The 19,038-nt window shown below is 40.8% G+C and overlaps 1 protein-coding gene across 3 annotated transcripts in view; it reads right to left on the reverse strand.

Annotated features, from left to right (window-relative positions):
* Positions 1 to 19,038, reverse strand: part of pkn1a (protein kinase N1a) — a 58,705-nt gene that overhangs the window by 3,583 nt on the left and 36,084 nt on the right. For all 3 annotated transcript variants that reach the window (XM_028600461.1, XM_028600467.1, XM_028600454.1), the window contains exons 3-20: positions 18,121 to 18,226; positions 17,496 to 17,644; positions 16,795 to 16,915; positions 12,161 to 12,306; positions 11,131 to 11,344; positions 9,580 to 9,774; positions 8,535 to 8,644; positions 8,274 to 8,417; positions 7,803 to 7,878; positions 6,015 to 6,150; positions 5,661 to 5,745; positions 4,254 to 4,333; positions 3,879 to 3,954; positions 2,553 to 2,644; positions 2,039 to 2,215; positions 502 to 564; positions 270 to 346; positions 9 to 151 (exon numbers count right to left, since the gene is read on the reverse strand). In XM_028600461.1, coding sequence (XP_028456262.1) covers positions 9 to 151; positions 270 to 346; positions 502 to 564; positions 2,039 to 2,215; positions 2,553 to 2,644; positions 3,879 to 3,954; positions 4,254 to 4,333; positions 5,661 to 5,745; positions 6,015 to 6,150; positions 7,803 to 7,878; positions 8,274 to 8,417; positions 8,535 to 8,644; positions 9,580 to 9,774; positions 11,131 to 11,344; positions 12,161 to 12,306; positions 16,795 to 16,915; positions 17,496 to 17,644; positions 18,121 to 18,226 — 2,190 coding nt within the window. The remainder of the gene's footprint in view (positions 1 to 8; positions 152 to 269; positions 347 to 501; positions 565 to 2,038; positions 2,216 to 2,552; positions 2,645 to 3,878; positions 3,955 to 4,253; positions 4,334 to 5,660; positions 5,746 to 6,014; positions 6,151 to 7,802; positions 7,879 to 8,273; positions 8,418 to 8,534; positions 8,645 to 9,579; positions 9,775 to 11,130; positions 11,345 to 12,160; positions 12,307 to 16,794; positions 16,916 to 17,495; positions 17,645 to 18,120; positions 18,227 to 19,038) is intronic.

Here is a 19,038-nt window from a genome sequence, read left to right on the forward strand (position 1 = left end):
CTTCTCACCTCTCCCACCAACATTTCATAGATGAGGACCCCCAGTCCCCACCAGTCCACTGCCCTGGTGTAGGATGTATCAGTTAGGACCTCTGGGGCCAAAAACTCTGGAGTCCCACAAAATGTGCTGGTCCGGTCCCCGAAGCCCATTCCTACAGACAGAGGCAGAAAGATGAAACTCTTTGTTGCTGAAAGCTTTTAGAAAGATCTTGCAGCAGGCAAAAAATAAAAATAAAAATGAGCACATCTGTCAGAAACATCAAAATCCACCTTCTTTACACAGTCCAAAGTCAGCAATCTTCACATAACCATCTGTGTCTAGCAGCAGGTTGTCCAGCTTGAGGTCTCTGGAAGAGAGGGAAGAGAAAATAAGTCGCTGAGAATATTCACAGTATTTCCCCAAGCACAGCTGAGAGTACACAGGGAGTTTAAGAGAGATAGATGTTTTTTTTTTGTTTTTTACATCCCAACTATCATGTGAGGAAACTAGCTTGTAACTCACCTGTACACAATCTTATGGTCATGGAGAAACTGAAGTCCAAGAACTACGCAGGCTGCATAAAACCTGAAGTCAAACCAAAGAATCATTATTACTAACCTGCAATAAAATAAATTTAAAGCTCATAATGAGTACAAAACTGAGAACACACCACTACCAGCACCCACACTACGACTACTACTACTGTACATAGTAAATACATATCTGTAAAAGTTGTAGGCTTTTGGTTTTGGCCATATTGCTGACTGACAATGACAATGCATGAACTGATAGATATTTTGGATACCATGGAAATTTGATAAAAAGTGGTTTAAAGGCCAGGGTTTTCCAGACTTTATTTTTCTTAAAGCCCTGCACTCACAGACAGAATAACTGAACACCTGTGGGGGGTGTGCAGGGCCTTCAATGCAGAACAATAAAATATCCCTGTTAAAGTATAGTTTGTACATTGAAACCATTGTTGGTCTCTGGGATTGTTTCTTCTGTCCATACTGGTCACAAAACGATTGCTTTCTGAAGCCATTCCAAAGTAAGAGATGAGGGACAAAATCCACAGTCCTCGTTCTGTGTAAAAACGTATTCTAAAGTTCAGCTGTCGCTAATACAAGTCTTCATAAGGCTAAGTTAAACTAATAAAGATACTATCCAAAGTTACAATTGTTTTAGTATTAAATGTACTTTCTGGTGTTTGGCCTGGACAGTGTTTCCTTGCTAGGTTGCAGTGGAGAAACACAACAACAGGGAATTTTCTTCCTAAAAAGGACTACATTTGGAAAATACCAACTTGATTTGTCAAACTCAGACTTCTGATGCTTTACATAAGCTTTGGTTGGACTTCTCATCACTTATATTAAATAGGCCTTGTTTACAGCAGACATGTGGTCGTGCCATAGCAGGAAAAGCAAAAGTGTATTTAATAACATTAATGATGGCTTAATCCCACTTAGGGGAGGTCCTGGTATTGTGCTCATTTAATTTTTTTTTTAAAGATTTTTTTTGGGCTTTTCCGCCTTAATTTGATAGGACAGCTAGGTGAGAAATGGGAGAGAGAGGGGGAAGACATGCAGGAAATCGTCACAGGTCGGATTTGAACCCTGGACCTCTGCGTCGAGGCATAAACCTCTATGTTTATGATTGCCTGTTCTACCCACTGAGCTAACCCAGCCACCACTGGGACACTTAATGGAACGGAGCCTAGCGTTATTGGGATTTTCCTGCTCTGATAAGTCAAAATGTCTGAAAAAGCTATATTACTATGAAAAATAAACTCTTTACAGCCAGTATGGACACGATGAACAATTACAGCAACCAACAGTGATTTCAATATACATAAGGGAATGTATAAGTATTGTTTAAAGACAGACTTGAAAAAACTGCTGCCTTTAAAATGACCATAACAGTAGGACTTATTGGGGCCACTTAGCATTTTCTCTTTCTCAAATCACACACACATATACACACACACACACATATACACACACACACACACACACATATACACACATATACACACACACACACACACACAGATGTTACATACACGGCCCGTGGCTCTGTGAAGACGTCTGTGTGGATGTGCATCATCAGGTCACCTCCTGCGGTGTACTCCATAACAAAACACACATGCTCTGGAGTCTGGAAGCAGGCAAACAGGTTGACGAGGAACGGATGGTGCGACAGGTTCACAACATCAAAGATGCGCTTTTCGCACATTAGACTGCAGGGGGAGAGAGACAAAAGGAAGTGTCAGGATGTAGAAATGTGGAGGAAGAGGTAGAAAGCGGAGAAGGATGGCAGGATGCAGAGGATGATTTTGGATTATGTGGAGGAAAAATGAGAGGCATTTACACATCATTAGATAGTTTATTTTGGTTGATGAGACACCCACACTCATCCTACAGATAAAACGTAATTATGGTGATTCAGGGCACAGCCGCACAGATTAAACATAGACATTTATTATTGAAGCTCAAAGATCCAGGCTAAAAAAACTAAACAGCAACCAATCACACAAACACAGGAAAATAGCAAGTAATAAACACATCAACGCAAACCTTTCCACTTCGTCCCGAGCTACGATATCTCCTTTCTTCAGGGCTTTGATGGCGTACATCGTGCCCGTCTTCTTGTATTCTGACAACAACACCTGGAGACAAACACATGCAGCAACAACTCGGTTTGTACAAAGTGAACTAATGGCTTCTAGATATGCTTGTTATGGTTTTAATGAGGTAGAGAAATGAAAACTCTCTTAAATCCATCAAGATATTACAATAAGGTCTGAAGTGCAGGATTTAAACTTGTAAGTTGAAGTCACTTCCTGTTTACGTTACTGCTGCTTGAAACTTTCAGCAAGTGTTGTTTTCTTTTTAATGAACATCAATCATATTAGGTTTGTAACTTCCTTCAGCCATGCCATTTTGCATGTGACGTTAAACATTTGACAAAGAAAAAAAGAAGGGTGCCATTAAATGCAAGTGAAAAAATGTACTCAATACATACACAAACACAGGCACCTGGTGGCATAGGCTTTTCACAAGTTGTCTTGAATGTATGGTTTTCTGGTTGTGATGTAATTATCACGTCACTTAGTTTTTGCCTTATTTCTAGAAATGTCAGGTCAGCATTAAAGTGATGGTTCGGAGTAATTTCACCCTAGGGTCCTTTGCACCATGACCTCGAGCCAAACACCCCCCCAAAAGCTTTTTTCACCTGGGTCGAACATTGGGAGAGTTAGCGTAGAGTAGCGTTATCAGCTGAATAGCTTAGCGCAGGGGCTAATGGATCCGAAGTGTCTCTTAACATTACCCCACTACAGTAGTACAAATAGGTTATGCACTCATAAAACGATGGATTGTAAAGTTTGTAAGTACACCAGAACTGTATGTAAATAACACTTGCCTGCTGGCTTCTGCTCTCTGCTGCTGCTGCTGTTACTACCGGGCAGTAAGAGTGCTTAGGGCCGTCTACAAATTACAACAACGAAAAGAGATGCAGCAAACATATTTATTAATTTAATGATTAAATAAGGTAATGTCTCCAAACTTACCTCAATTATAACTTGTCTCCTGCTATTTATTCTACAGCACTTACTTAAAAAAATAAGTTAAATTAATAAATATTTTTTTTGCATCTCTTTTTGGTGTTGTAATTTGTAGACGTCCCTAAGCACTCGTCTTACCAGAGGAGCTGCCACTCCAAGTCTTTCTGGGTTTCTTGTGCCATTTGGTGCACATATTGAGCTCATTAAATATAAACTCCCTTCTTCTGTTTTTTTTTTTTGTGTTATTACTGACCTGTTTGATAAACCTTTTTTCCACAGTTCCAAGTTAATAAAACAAAACAAAACAAAACAAAACAGGCCATTCATCAAACTGTACCTTCCCAAAGTGTCCCCTGCCCAACACAGCAATCAGCCTGAAGTCCTGGAGAGACAGAGGACCTTTCCTCTGCTTACTGGAGAGACCCAAGCACAGTCAGCAGGAACATTTATAGTGGATACCAAAATACAAAAAAATAAAAGATTAAATAAATTCATATAAACTGCTCAGAATGCATGACAGCATAATTTGTCATGGCAGACATGGGAACTGCGAGCGTGGGTAGCCATCATTCATTTTTATTATTCACAGCTGTGCTTTCATGTCAAAATGTCTTCAGTAAAAAAGGCCAATTAGGAAACGTTCTACAGACAAGAATAGAATATAAACAAGAATATAAACTGAAGAACTATTGATAAGTTTATGTGTGTGTACCTGCCGACAGATGGGGTTTGGACAGGGCACTCAGGGGTGAGGTCTGGGGGGGAGAAGGGCTCGATGATTGGCAGTCGGTCCTGTCAGGGGACATGCCAGGAAAGAGACACAAAGGATGAGACACATACAGAGACAGACAGATATTGAAAGTCAAGGGACACATGGTTTCATGAGGGACGTGGCATACAGCCTTCCAGTTGCCAGGAGTCACTTGTTGGTCCTGCTCTGTTGCTTCATTTTTTGAGACAATGTGATCGAGTGCATGCCTGAAGGGGAATCTACATGGCTGTGTTTTTGGGTCATGTTGGATGTTTTCAATTGATCAAATGTAACAATCCACACTGGCTCTGAGAGACGTCGCTATGCAACCCACATGTTTTCTTACCCTCCATGTCTATTTTATATTTTTTTAGATCTGGTGGACCAAGTTAAACATAATCTCCACAGGAAGCAATTCAAATCGCATAAAATCACCTGCCCTCTATACGTCGTGATCATGTTAAATTTACTGCATAATGATTGAGGGCCCCTTTTCAGTATGAGCTTTCTGGATTCACTGTGGTCCTAAAAAAGCCCATGTGACAGATGAAAAAACTACTTCGGCTGAGATGAGGCGTCCATATTTGTTATGATATTAGGCCCTTATACATTAATAATTTATCGGAGCTTGCAGAAAATTCACAGTCGTAATCCCTACACTGATGTTGACATGAACACAATTTACAAGATGAAAATGGGTAATTACGATAAGTTTGATATGACAGAGCTGTTTTGGAGCACATCTAATGATTTCTTCAAAGACAATTTAGCAACGTGACTTTAGGTAAAAAATGAAAGGTTTTGTTCACTCTTGTTAGCTTTAAACAAGTCCAAACTTGACCTAAATTGTAATTGTCATGGCCTGGATTATGTATTATGACATCATTCACTTATCAAAGTGGCAAAACGTTAGATATTGTTGATGTATCCCATATCCTATTGGGTTACACTTTACTTGAAGTTTTCTACATAAGAGTGACATGACACTGTCATGAATGTGTCATAAAACATTATAAACAAGTCATAAATGTTTATGACATAACGCTTTTTTAGTAAGTGTCATTCGGTTTTGTCATGACAAGTAATGGTTAGGGTTATGTTTATGGTTAGGGTTCATGTGTCATGACTGTGTTCATGACAGTGTCATGTCACTCTTATGTAGAAAACTTCAAGTAAAGTGTTACCTCTCAGTGTTTAATGCAGAACAGTTACTTTAGTCTTACTTGTGGATCACAGCTTGGGCCATTCATTCCAAGTTAAATAGAGATTCCCTTCATCCCACAGCAAAGAGAGTGGATTTACTACAGCAGACCCACACACACCCCTCCCCCATTTCCCGGGCTTCTTCTCTCTGTCTGTCTGTCTCACCGGGGTATGTGCGTCCATGTCTCTCTTGTAATCGCCTCTTATTGGAGAGTCGCTGTCCAGACTCAACTTCTCCACTGACACCTCCCTGAAAAATTTACACAGACACAAACAAACAGACCGACACAGCGATGCAGACAGACAAATGGACAGAGACAAACACAAAAGGGTTGTTAGACGGAGGGGCAGAGAAAGCATCACATGCTTTATACTTTGCCAGGAAACACAAGGAAAATGGTTCAAGGAATGCTGCTGCAAGTCCATGATTGATGGCAATCAAACATCACACGTAGACGCCGCATGTCTAGTACAATGAAGTGGTGCATGCATCTGTGTGGCTTATGCATTGTGTCTCACCCAGAGTTGAGTGTCAGGCTGTGTGCACTGGGACTGTAGGTTCCTGAGTTGTTGACTGTAGGAATGGCGTTTCGAAGCAGCCTCACCCAGGTCCCGATATCCACATTCATCTGACGAGCCCGAAGGAATGCCTTGCCTGGAAACAATCGTACATACACACATCTAGAGTCAATGATGTAGGTCTCGCAGAGCAGATCAAGATTTTTGAATTTCTGTTTTGTGAAGGTCATGAGGCTTCTGGGTATTATTCTAGGCTTATGCAGAACCTGGGGGATGGAGACTGCACAGCCCTCAAAAAGACATGGGAAAGAGATCTGAGTATTACACTGGATGATGAGGAGTGGTATAGAATCTGTAGGAATATTAAAACTATGTCACGCGATGTGAGGGTGCGCCTCATTCAGTTCAAGATTATGTATCGCTTCTATTGGACTCCCTCCAGATTGTTAAGAATTGGTCTGAAAGACACACCTAATTGCTGGAAATGTAAGACAGAGGACGCCCAATTACTTCATGTCCTACGGTCCTGTGATAAGGTCCAGGAATTTTGGTCCGGGATACATGATAACCAATGTCAGATTGTAGGGACCCAGGTTCCATTCAGCCCAAGATTATTTGTTCTGGGAGAAGGATCAATCCTAAGCGGGATGGATAAGCACACAAGAAGATGGGTCCAGCTCGGGTGGTGGCGTTTGAAAAAAATGTCATAAACTGTTTGCCAGGTTGGATGTCTATACTTGAAAATGGGGAAAGTACCTGAGCTTTCTGGAGGGCTCCTAAGAAGCTTTGTGCTGGGGAGAGACGTGTATGGTGGGCTTATGGTGTTATCTTTTATACATCTTTATTTGGTGTATTGTCTATTTTGTAACTATTTTGTACTATTATTATAGTTACTGTGTCATCTTTTCTTGATTTCGGTCTGGGTGGGTGGTGATGACGAAGGGTGGAGGGGGGTGGTGGGGTTGTGTGTTCATGTTCCAAGTTGTATGTTTTGTACGTAAAAAAAAAAAAAAAATGTCAATCACAAAATTTGAATTGTATTTCTATTTTCCCTGACTAATTAGGAACTCTTTCTTTGACCTAAAACTGTAACGTAATGCCTTCACATCTGTCTCTATGCGTTTCTTTGACGCACATCTTTTGGACTATTATGTCTGTACATTGCACGTATTCTCTAAACATCATACTGTGAACTTTTGCACATTCCCTGGTCAATATTTTGCATATCCCTGCTCAAAACACTTATATTGTTAATATTTTTATTTGTTTTTTTAAATATATTTTATTGCATTGTTCTATACTATATTAATGTTTTTGTCTTTTGCGGTAATTGGCTTTTACTTTAATTCTTTGAGTATGTTTTAATTCCTTGTATGTGAGGCTAGTCTTTCTCATTAGTAATCAAAAGACCTTCCTAGGTTCAATTGTTTTTTATGTGGATTTTCTGCTAGATTTGAATATCTCCGTTACATCTTGTTTAAATGAAGTACTTCCTATCTTTGTTTTTGGTTAGCGCTGCATACATAAAGTTGTCATCATTGTGAAGCAACAAGATGATTTACTGACCACCAGATGGTGCTGTTTCCTAAATGAAAACAGTGTACTGAATAGCAGTAGTGTTTCTTCCCGTCCTGGTTATGTTAATTTTCTCATTAAGAGAGACAGTTTCAGCACAACTGATGTCTGTTAATTTCAAAAGGTCATCTATGTAAACTGTACTGACACTGTAATTATTTACAAAATCAGCATTTTTTTCTGTGTTTCCTCTCCGCTCTGTCTCTTCCTCACCTTGCTGCTTAGAAAAGACCTTCTTCTGCCTCTGGAGGCGAGGAACTCTCTCAATGATCGGGTTGAAGAAGGTCACCTGGAACACACACACACACACACACGCACACACGCACACACGCACACGCACACGCACACACACACACACACACACACACACACACACACACACACACACACACACACACACACACACACACACACAATTGAACCTTTTCAGTATGACATATCAAAGCAGTGTTGTTAAGCACAGGTGCATGTGTGTGTGACAGCTTGTGAGTCTGTGTGTGGGCAGTATGTACAGTGGCACATTTGAATATCTGTGTGTATTTATAGCACTTCCATAGACGGGTGTCATGTATGCAAGGCTCTGCATCTGTGTCCACCTTTGTGTGGCTGTCCCTTTTCCCATTTTTTGATGTAGTGTGTGTCAGTTTATGTCAAAGGATTGTGTTTGTGTGCATGTGCGTGTACCTCGGCCAGCAGCAGGCCCTGCGGCTCCAGCTCCAGCTGAATTCTGTGTTTCTGGTTGTCCAGGAACTCCTCCAGCTTCAGATACTTCAAAGCACACAACGAGCGATAGTCCTTCCAGTAAACTGCAATCTCCATCTCCCTTGACTAAAAACACACACACACAGTCACCCAACGGCTGCAACTACTAAAAGGATAATTAAACGAACTCGGTGCGTTAATGCGCGTGTGTGTGTGTGTGTTTGTGTGTGTGTACGTACTGACCCTTTCCAGCTCCACAGTGAAGGTCTGGTCCCAAGCCTGTTCTCCCACAGTCCTCCAAGGTGTCTGGCCCACCACACTGTTGTCTAGCTTTAGCACGGCACTCACTTCAGCTGCACACATGCACACACACACACACACACACACACACACACAGCACATTTGATTTCCTCCATAGGTGACATTCCTACATTGGCACTTCAGCGCTGACCACTATAAAAATAAAAGTTACTGCATGCTCGCGATCCAACAATACACTTTACAAAAATACAATTTCAGTATTGATTAATGATTGTCATTAATTTACTTGGAGACACTGCCGAAAGGGCAATGCCTTAAAAAAGCTGGTTGTGAATTGTTTGCTCAGGGTATTCAAAAAGCACTGACCCACAGTACCTAACCAACCTAAAGTGATGGTAAATCTTAATATAAATTTGATACTTAGCTGTTTTTTTTCTCCCCCAGGTTTGCTTATTAATTTCAAAACAGCAATACAAAATCAGTTGAAAAATATATGTATAAAAACAAGTTTCCTTTTTTTTGCTTACATACACAAAATAAAATAAACAACAAATCAAAGCAAACCAAAACAAAACAACCCCCCCACAGTCAGTAATGAGGATTAAATACAAAAATACAGATCCATATACAGCATCCAAATTCAGCAAACATTACAATAGGTAGTCACCCTACCAGAGTACAAAATAGGACATATTGCCAGGTTTAGGCCAATCTGGTCTTAGTCAGGAATATGTGAGAAACTAGTATTCTCAAAATATAGAAAAAAGTGGCACCATACTTTCCAAAATTTTTGAGAAGGCTACTTAGCTATTTTGGGCTGAAAGTGACAGTATGTGTTACACTATTTGTGATGAAAAATATCCAAATCAAAATCAAAAGAGCGTGTTTATTCTGAAACCATTTGAACTACATTTTATATTAGGGAGTATTTATTAGCATGGAATGTTCCTAAAAGATTAAACACAACACACACACACACACACACACACACACACACACACACACACAGACACACAGACACACTTACAGGAGAGCTCGTCTGTCTTGCTGGGCGTCTTCCCGCTGACTGAGCCGCTCCGTCCGTAGAGTCCCTTGCTGCCTCTCATGAAGGACCTGGTGTCTCCAGGGCTGTAGCAGGGCAACATGACGGCTGTCCCTTTATTGCGACCTGGGACCACCTCCAACAACCCCCCACAGCCCAGCACCTGCACCTGTAAAGTACCTGAAGACAGAGGGGAGGTCACATAAAGAAATCTGTGTACATTCAAATCTCTGTAAACACAAACATAGATATGCAGATTTAAAAAGATCACTTGCACCGGGAAAAGCCTAACACCTTCCTACAAATAGCCATTATTGGTTGGACATAAACAAAAATCAGCATCACCGGCCTGAAAATCAATCAACAGCCATAACAAACCTATCACAAATGATTATATGGGATCATAGAACAGAACACACATTATATTCTTACTCTATATATACTTAATGGCCACCATTTGAATCATATTCACTCACGTTAGAATAAAAATGTCTTTCAATTTCTTTATTCTTATGTCTTCTTTTTCCCAAATGAATGTATTTCCCTCTGTTAAGGCAATTACATGTCTGATGTACAATAACTCTTCTTCTACGGTTCAGAGTTGTGTATGAAAATATTAAAATAATCCGTGCTTACTACTGCAGTGTTTTGTCACTGCAATTTACTTAATAGTGTTGTCAATACAAAATGCATGTCTTTGGAACAAAAGCCAGTCAGATTGTATGCAAAATCACAGTGTAAACAAACTAGTGTGTGTAGTATTATCCATATTATATTATAACCAGAATTTAAACACAGCAAGACATGATTTTGAAACCAAGAAACATTAACCAATTAATTTGTCAAAAGTCTCCGTGAATATTCAAAATGGTGTCTTCATTTAAAATAGCAGGAGAGAAAACCTCATCATTCTACCTCAATTAATAAGACGGCACCATAAAGACACGAACTAGGGTCTTCAATGACACTTCTTTGTAGTTTCCACAGTGGCAGCGCGTTAGTATGTCAACACCAATGTCTTTTACCGTAGGCTCTTATGCTCATCTAAACCATGGAATACAGTGCTTTACATGTTGTCATAAATATGCATTTGTTGGTGTGTGTATCGATGCGGACTCCTCGAGGTGTAAAGGCCTATTTAGGGTTGTGCGTAGAATCGACGGCGTACCCTCGCAGACCCCTCTGTGTCTACGCCGGACCCTACGCTGTAGCCTGACGCGCATCTCTCGAAAAATGTAACTACACATCGCAGCCACGCACGCCGCTCGGCCCTGGCTTGGTAGCGCTCCATCTCCCCCGACTCATTTCCTGGTTCTCCTTCCCCATAAACAACATGAAATCAAGGAGAGGGTCTACCTTTCCTGCTAAAGATGTCCCACCTTGGTCAGAAAGCACAGGGGAGATACTTTGTTTCTCTCACTATGACTCTAGAGTCAGTACTCTAGACAGTACTGTGCGTGAAGCCTCCGCAGGACCATAAAACGGCCTTCAGCTTGCTTGACTTTGTCCTGTGTAGCTTTGTTTTGCATTACGTACCAGTGAGAGGAGAGGGCTTGCTGAGGGTGCTGTACTGGTTGTGGTGATAGGGGGCGCTATGGCGAGAGCTGAAGACAGGGGAGGAGGCCAGGACTAGCTCCTCTTTGATGACGCTGGCCTTGGGGTGGTCCTCAGGCAGCTCGGCCAGACGCTGGTCCAGAGAGATCCTCAGCAGGTCTAACCGCTGAGAAGCTTCACTCAGACGAGACTGCGCCTACAGAGCATCAACACAGAGCAGCTTTAACAGCTTTAATACACATTTACATCCACTGGGTGACATTAAGTAAACTATTGCCTCTCTATACAATTCCATGGCCCACGTAATCCATCCCTCCTATCATATTTAAGTCACATTTTTGTATTGGTGTAACAGTGTCCAGTAAAGAGGCCCTGCTCTATACCACAATATACTGCTCAAAAATACACTACTACTTTGATATTGGCTTTTTAGCCTTTGCATTTGAAATAGTTTTGGATATTTTCACCATGAACACCATGCTTCATGACTGTAAAAATGGGGTGTGTGGTTAAGGGGGTTCAAAAACCCTTCGAAAACCAGCATATATACATGCTATATGATGTATGGTTATTTGGAGTTGTTGATTTTGCAGCTGCTGTTGTGAAGAGGTGTATCAAATGTTATTTTGAAAAGAGATCATACAGTAATTGAAGCTGCTATGTGAAATAGCTGACTTGAGGGGAAATTAGTTCCTTTATAGTTCTACATCGCCTTTGGTATCTTCTGTCTATTGTTGTATCCATAAAGAGAAAGCTTTTCATATTCAGACACCTTATAATGCAATGATGCTGTAAAAACTGTTACTACATAAAAGTACGATGGTGTACAGGGTGGAGAAAAGAACAGAACATAGGAGTTAAAATTGGTTTGTCTAGAGAGGTAGAGATAGAATGAAAGAAGTTTTTCACAGCTTTGCATTAAAAAATTTGAGTTTGAGGAAGGGTTTGTGGTTGCAGGATGTGTGTGTGTGTGTGTGTGTGTGTGTGTGTGCGTGTGCGCGTCCAGTCCTACCTCAGACAGGGCTTTCTTGTCCTGGACCTTGTTGGCCCCCAGGAGCCTGAGCACATTTTTGGCCCCCTCAGCAACAGCATGCTCCACCCTGTAGTGATGCCTCAGCTCTTCAATACGCAGCTCCATCCCACAGAGGTCCTGGTTACCTGCAATGTTAAGACGGACAAATCACATTACTGTGCATTAGAGTAGAGGATTTTACACAATGGAACTGAGGCTGTAATATCATAGCAACTTTCATTCAGTTATAGTTCGATCTTGGCAGGTGCACATTAAGACTTCAGACTTTTGTTTGGCGTGGCGTGATTTAAGGAACTCCTCTGGGCATACTAAGTTAGGTTAATGCCTTAATGCATGTCATGCATTACACAAGAGTCAGACAAAGAAAACATCAGCAGCGCCCAGAGGGAGGTGAGCAGCCTCTGAGTGCTCCCCAGTAAACAACATTAACTTCAGTTCCAACCTCGGTTTCCAAATAGCTTTCTCGTTCCCATCTTTAAAAGCAAACAAAAACCCTCTCTTGTCCATTTTATCTTGAATGTTTGTTTTTGTGAGATTCAATGTTGAGATTTAAATAAAATCATATTGCCATTAAGTAACAAGTTTGTTAAACCACAGAGAAAACAAACAAATGAGCGATATCTCAAATATTTAAATACGATTTCATATGATTTTATAGTAATAATAAACAGCTTGTTGTCCGGTATGAAATATAATTTTTATATTTCCTGTTGTTACCACGGGTTACAGCTACTCCTAATTAGATAGATGTTTTGAATGGAAAATGTATGATATAATAATAATATAAAACACAAATAAGGTGTTGAAAATGCCACTTATTTGATCATGATGTGACAAAGACCTGCTTACATGCTTTAGGAGGAGAGACATTAGATATGAAAGGTCAGTGCAGAAGTTATATGAATACCTTTTAACACTTTCATATTTCCAATCTCCACTGTAGACTAACAGCCACCTCAGAATACAACCAACACCACTGATAAAACACTGACGAATCGGTTATTTCACTCCTTAAATGGATAGGCCTGGTAACTGTAGCTAGATCATAGCAGAAAATTAGGTGCAATGCCATCAGTCAAAAGGAAAAAACATACTCAAGCTCCCTCACAAAAAAAAAAAAAAACAGACATGGGGTCAGCCTCAGAGTAACACCCGTGAAGCTCAATTACAGGCGAGTGGTTAGGTTAATGGCACGGTAGCGGCCTCTCACAGTGGGCAACAAACACAATGGCGCACACAGATATGGGGATAGGAGGCATGAGATAAGGAAAAGGACAATAGAATAAATTGTATTCAAAAAGGATGCATTTGACTTTCAAATACCAAGTTAGTAAAGAGGAAGGACAAAAGGACACAGAGGAGTGCTTAAAAAATGATTTTTATGACTTATGAGTTGTTCAAAGCACTGCACGAGACAGGAGGAGAAAGAAAGGAAAAGGGGGAGGTAGGGGTGGAGATGGATGTGGATGCTTTTATCTCCTAATAAGGTGTTCTGCCTGGAGCCCAGACCCTGCTAGATGACCCCTTTACCGGGTGTGGTGCCTGGAGACTGTCTGTCTGTGTACACTATACACACAACCTGCGTGTGTGTGTGTGTGTGTGTGTGTGTTAAAGAAAGAGGGAGAGAGAGAGGGACAGAGAGAGATCCAGAGACTATAGTATTTTAATAGGGCAATAAAAAACCAAATACCTACAGAAAAAGTGTAGAAAGGCATATACTCTATACAGTATTTGTACATAATAGAAGTTAAGGTTTTGGAGAACTAAACTTTATTAAACCAGAACTCCACAGATTTAGCACTGCACTGCCTAAAACGCTGTCGGACTAAAGTCAGGAATCAAAAACGATGCAGTAGAACCAGAGATCGTCTTTTTTATTCCACGCATTCTTCTTTCTTTGTCAAAACCTGGCGCCTACATTACCCCTGTTATGCTAGTAGCGGCTAATGCCGGTAGCCTCAAGCAGAGATGAGGAGCAGCTACAGAGGTCTGGTAAGCTTACTTCTTTCTAACTCCACACCCCCAAATTCTTTTCTTTTTCAAACGTGTAGACTTTAGCCCCAACCGACGCTCACTTGGAGCAATTTATCAGATTCACATGGCTCCCTTTGGAGGTTTTAGAGAACTTTTTTCACATTTGCAGCAGTACTCCGCACAACCTCTAAACAAACTTTGATGTGTAAAATCAGTGGAGTTCATAGCTGCCCAGTCTGGTCACTAGTAGGGCTGTGTATTGGCAAGAATTTGGTGATACGATACATATCACGATACATTGGTCACGATTCAGTATATTTCGAAATTGTGCGTAAGGCGATATATTGGGATTTTTTTAAAGTATAATTTTAGAAAAACTAATATTTAAAAAAGGACATGATGTTCATAAAAGTCAAAGAAGTTTACTTTATGTAAACAATTCAGTACACAGAAAATCAAACTGCCAGTTTGGGATTGTGGTTCACAGGTTCTTAGTGAGCTAATTTTGATATGCTAAAGTAGGCCAGTTCGAACCTGACTCCGCCAGATTGATTGCTTCGCATTTGCTCGGCATATCCATCTGGGAACTTTCCGTTGGAGAACTTTTGGGAAGGGGCGGACATACTGGTTAGCTGATTGGATGAACCATCTGTTTATCACCTATGTTGGTGATAGACGGGCCAAATCAACCAATCAGATCCACGAAGCGTATGAAAATACAACCACAAGCCCGCCCCTGCTGCTGCAGGCAAAGCATAGCTCGTTAGCTCAGCATGCAAGCAACATGTCGGTAAAGAATATTTGCCGTTTGTGTAACGAGCATTTAGGAATAAAAGGCACCATTTCAGGTTCCCGGACCATATTCCAAAAGAAGGATCCAAGAGAAAAAAAGCATTAGCGAGCGGCTAACAGAATTAGGGCTACCGCTGTCTGAAAATACTGGTTAGCTGATTGGATAAACCATCTGTCTATCACCACCTAACCCACCTCAAAACCAACGCTGATTGGCCCGGTCGTTTGGCTAACGGCTCCAAATTTTCTCTGCCTCGAGATGCCAGACTGATCTGCGAGTGGAAAACTGGAGCTCGCCAGATCAGGACGGTCTCACGAGGCTAGGCCAGTTCAGCCATAGCTACATTGTTAGCTTCTAGCAAAGGCACTGCTAGGCACTGTTGGGCAAGGATATAGTGGTAGGGGGTTTAAACACAACATAAATGTGAACCACTGGCTTACATGAATATTTTTGAACGTTTAAAAAAAAAAAAAAAAAAAAAAAAAAAAAAAAATCTATATTGCCTTTTTGAAAATCTATACAGTATTGCAAAATAAAATATCGCAATACTCAAGTGTATACATTTTTTTCTTACACATCTAGTCATTAACATCTATAATATTTTTATTATGTGAAGGGACCTTCAAATTATTTAAACCCAGTAGGTTTTCCACATAGAGGACACAGAGGGACAAAGTATGGCCATTAAAAGGCCCTTAAATAATCCTTCCAAGTGGCCATTATCTTCTTTGCCTTAAAAGCCCAATTCCCAAATAGCCATCGCCTGACACAGTGACATGAGCAGAAACCAATATATAGCTCCAAAGGGAATACACCATCCTTAAAATGTGTTTTTTACTTCTACCCCCACTCATTGCTCTCTCCCTGCTGCATTTTACCAAATCATCCTCCTCTCGTGACCGTGATCAATTAATGGTCCACAGCACTCACTGCCACACAGAAACTCATTCACCTGCCTTGAAATGACATAGATCACTCTGCCACAAAATAATAATGATGTGAGTGAATGTGTGTCAGAAAGAAGAGATAGTGAATGGGAGATCACATTTGTTTGTTGGATTGGACCTTGAAGTGCACAACCAATTTAACACATGCAATCATCTGCTCAGACAATGTTTGTGCTCTGCCTCTACACACAGCAACAAAATACTGTACTTTTTTTGTGTTAGTTAATAGAAAATATCAGCAGAAAACTGCACTTTAAAATGTCACTGTCACTTGTTTTTAGTGCTGACATTCATAGTCAATTCAGTGTTCAATTTGTTCAATAAAAGAATGTTGGAAACGATTTACTTTCATTTATTTTAAATTCAACAACCAGTTTGTTGTATTTTAGCAGAATTCTGAAAGCAGCAGAACTGAGTACACTTTAATATCTTGTTTTTATTTATCGCAAGTAATATTGTTATCGGGATATTCAACAGCACTATCGCACATCACATATTTTCCTCATATCGTGCCGTCCTGAGTGAAAGAGCATTTGTGTGTGAAAGAGACTTTTTATCTACCAGTCCTTTTGTTGGAGGGTTGGAGTTTTGTTGTTGTTGAGTGCATCTGTGTGTGAATTTGATTGATTGTGGTAATGAGCCAAGTGGGCCATTTCACAGGCTTTGTATCACACGCTCACAATATTTGCCCATCCCACACACACACACTTGCACAACGCAGTCCACTGTGTTTCAATCCTTACTACAGCATGTAAATGTCCAAGCCAAGGTGAGTGACCCTTATTGATTTATTGGAACTTGGAGGGTGCCAAAAGTGTGTTTTGCATTACTGGTACTGCCTTTTAAACTATGTCAGCTATTCTTTGTATACAGTAATTTAGCCAGCCAATCAAACTTACCCTGTGTGTCATCGTTGTGCTCGGTGGCCTGCACAGCCTTGCGGATTTGCATGCGGATGATGTCAATTTTGGTCTTACTGTCCTGCTGCATCTGCTGGGCCGTCTGAAGCATCTTCTTATCCTGATTGGAGCAGAGTGGAGACAGGGAGCAAATCACATGACCGGGAGCAGAAGGTAAATATTATACTAGAAACATTTGAGCAATAGTGAGGCATCCTTAATCACTTTTTTCTTTCTGTTGATTGAATGTTGCCTTTGATGCGTTAGATTTGTATCTTAAAGTAGTGAAATAGAAAGGGAAGTGCAGGTTTGAGAGCAAGGTCAAACAGATGCTGCATAAAAGAGGGGATGAGGTGTGTGCATAAGGGAAGGGATATTGTGCATCACAGGTCCTACCTACGAAAGAGAACATTATCTGAGTCAGCAGATTGCAAGGTTGTTGATCATGAAGATGCGCGCGCGCACACACAACACACAAACACAACACACACACACACACACACACACTTATCAGCCAGTTGGAGGAAGGGTATAATGTGTACTATACCCTACAAAATGCTCTTTATATTAATGCGTGTCTGTATTAATACACTTCTGCACCCTTGTGTGTTGTCAATGGTGTCTGCCCTGTATACACTGTTCTGTTGAGCTGTGTTCAGGTGTGTGAATGTGTATGTATGGATTAATCCAATGTCCTGTACCTTGGTGGATCCATTAGCGTAGATGGGGATCATGTTCTCAACTCCCTGTTTGACTTTGAGCTCGATGTTGAGCTGTCTCTCCAGGGCAGCAATGCGATCCTTGTGGGCTGACGTACGACTCTCGGCCCCTGGAGACTGAGGACACTCATCTGTGGAGAGAAGGAAAAGGTTGGCGATGATATAAAAAGAAACAAGATGAGGGTTCACACGGTGCGCTCTAAAGTGAAAATACTCTTTGGGGAATTTCATGTAATGTCAAATAACATGTCTCTTGACTTTTGGATTAGTCTTGTTGCCATGGACACACATGAATATGCTGGCGCCAAGGGTAGCTCATTTGGTAGAGAGCGCACCCATATAGAGGTTTACTCCTCGACGCAGCGGCCGCGGGTTCGATTCCGACCGGCGGCCCTTTGCTGCATTTCAGTCCCCCTCTCTCTCCCCGTTCATGTCTTCAGCTGTCCTGTCAAAATACAAGGCCTAATTGCCCAAAACATAATCTTTAAAAAAAAAAAAAAAAAAAAAAGCAGTCCTGCTCAATAATCTGAAACGTTTTTGGTTATAGAAGGAACCAAATGAGCAGGTATATTTGACAATAGAGGTGTCAGTTTTTTCACATACATACCTTTATTCTCATCTCCTCCCTTCACCACAATGTGAGCATCCAGTTGTTGCAGCTGAGCATGTAGGTTGTCCAGCTTGCGGTTAGAAGAACGCAACTGGCTGTCCACCTGTAGGCATGAGCGAATACAGTAGAACATTATTTCTGGTTACGCAACTTTTGGACAATGGACATCATCAATATGCGCAAGAATATGAGAGGCTAGAGAGCAGACTTTCGACTGAACAAGTTCTACAAGACATTTGTCCTACAATACTGTATTTTATATACCAATAGATCAGCTTAATTATTAAGGTGTGGCTATAATGTTTCCTATTTCGATGTTGACTTTTTGTCTTAATCGTGTTAAATGCACTTGATGCAGGCATAATGACTTAAGCAGGCAACATATACCTGTCAAACTAAATAAAACCAATTGAACCCTTGTAATCTGTTGATTAGTGACGGAAACAATTTGCTTAAAAGGTGTTCACTTACTCTTACCAAACAGGTGTAATTACTTCTGATTAAGTAGTGTATTGTATAAGTACTACAACTACTAAAGCCTACAAAAGAATATAAGGTGTATTATTACTTGTCCAAAGCAAAGAAAGATGCTTTAACAGAGTTTGGTATTGATGCCACAGAGGAGATCCTTTTCCTTGTTGTCTGTTTTTTGTACTACTCCTGGACTCAACAGGGGTTGAATGTGCACACGACACTATCATCATTTTTTGCATCCCTCCATTAATACTTACAATTGTTTGTGAGCAATGCATTTTACTCTCCAACTGCTCGAGTATGCACGCTCACTTCTAGCAACAGACAGAGATGGTGCAGCTGTACTGGGCTGCCCTGGGAAGTACAGTAAATGTGAGAGCCTGTGTGGCATTCCTGCTCTGCCTTACAATGTGAAAATATGTGCTCAGTGAGCTTACTACT

The sequence above is a fragment of the Perca flavescens genome, chromosome 2 (assembly GCF_004354835.1).
Source record: "Perca flavescens isolate YP-PL-M2 chromosome 2, PFLA_1.0, whole genome shotgun sequence".
In the NCBI taxonomy this organism is placed as follows: Eukaryota; Metazoa; Chordata; class Actinopteri; order Perciformes; family Percidae; genus Perca; species Perca flavescens.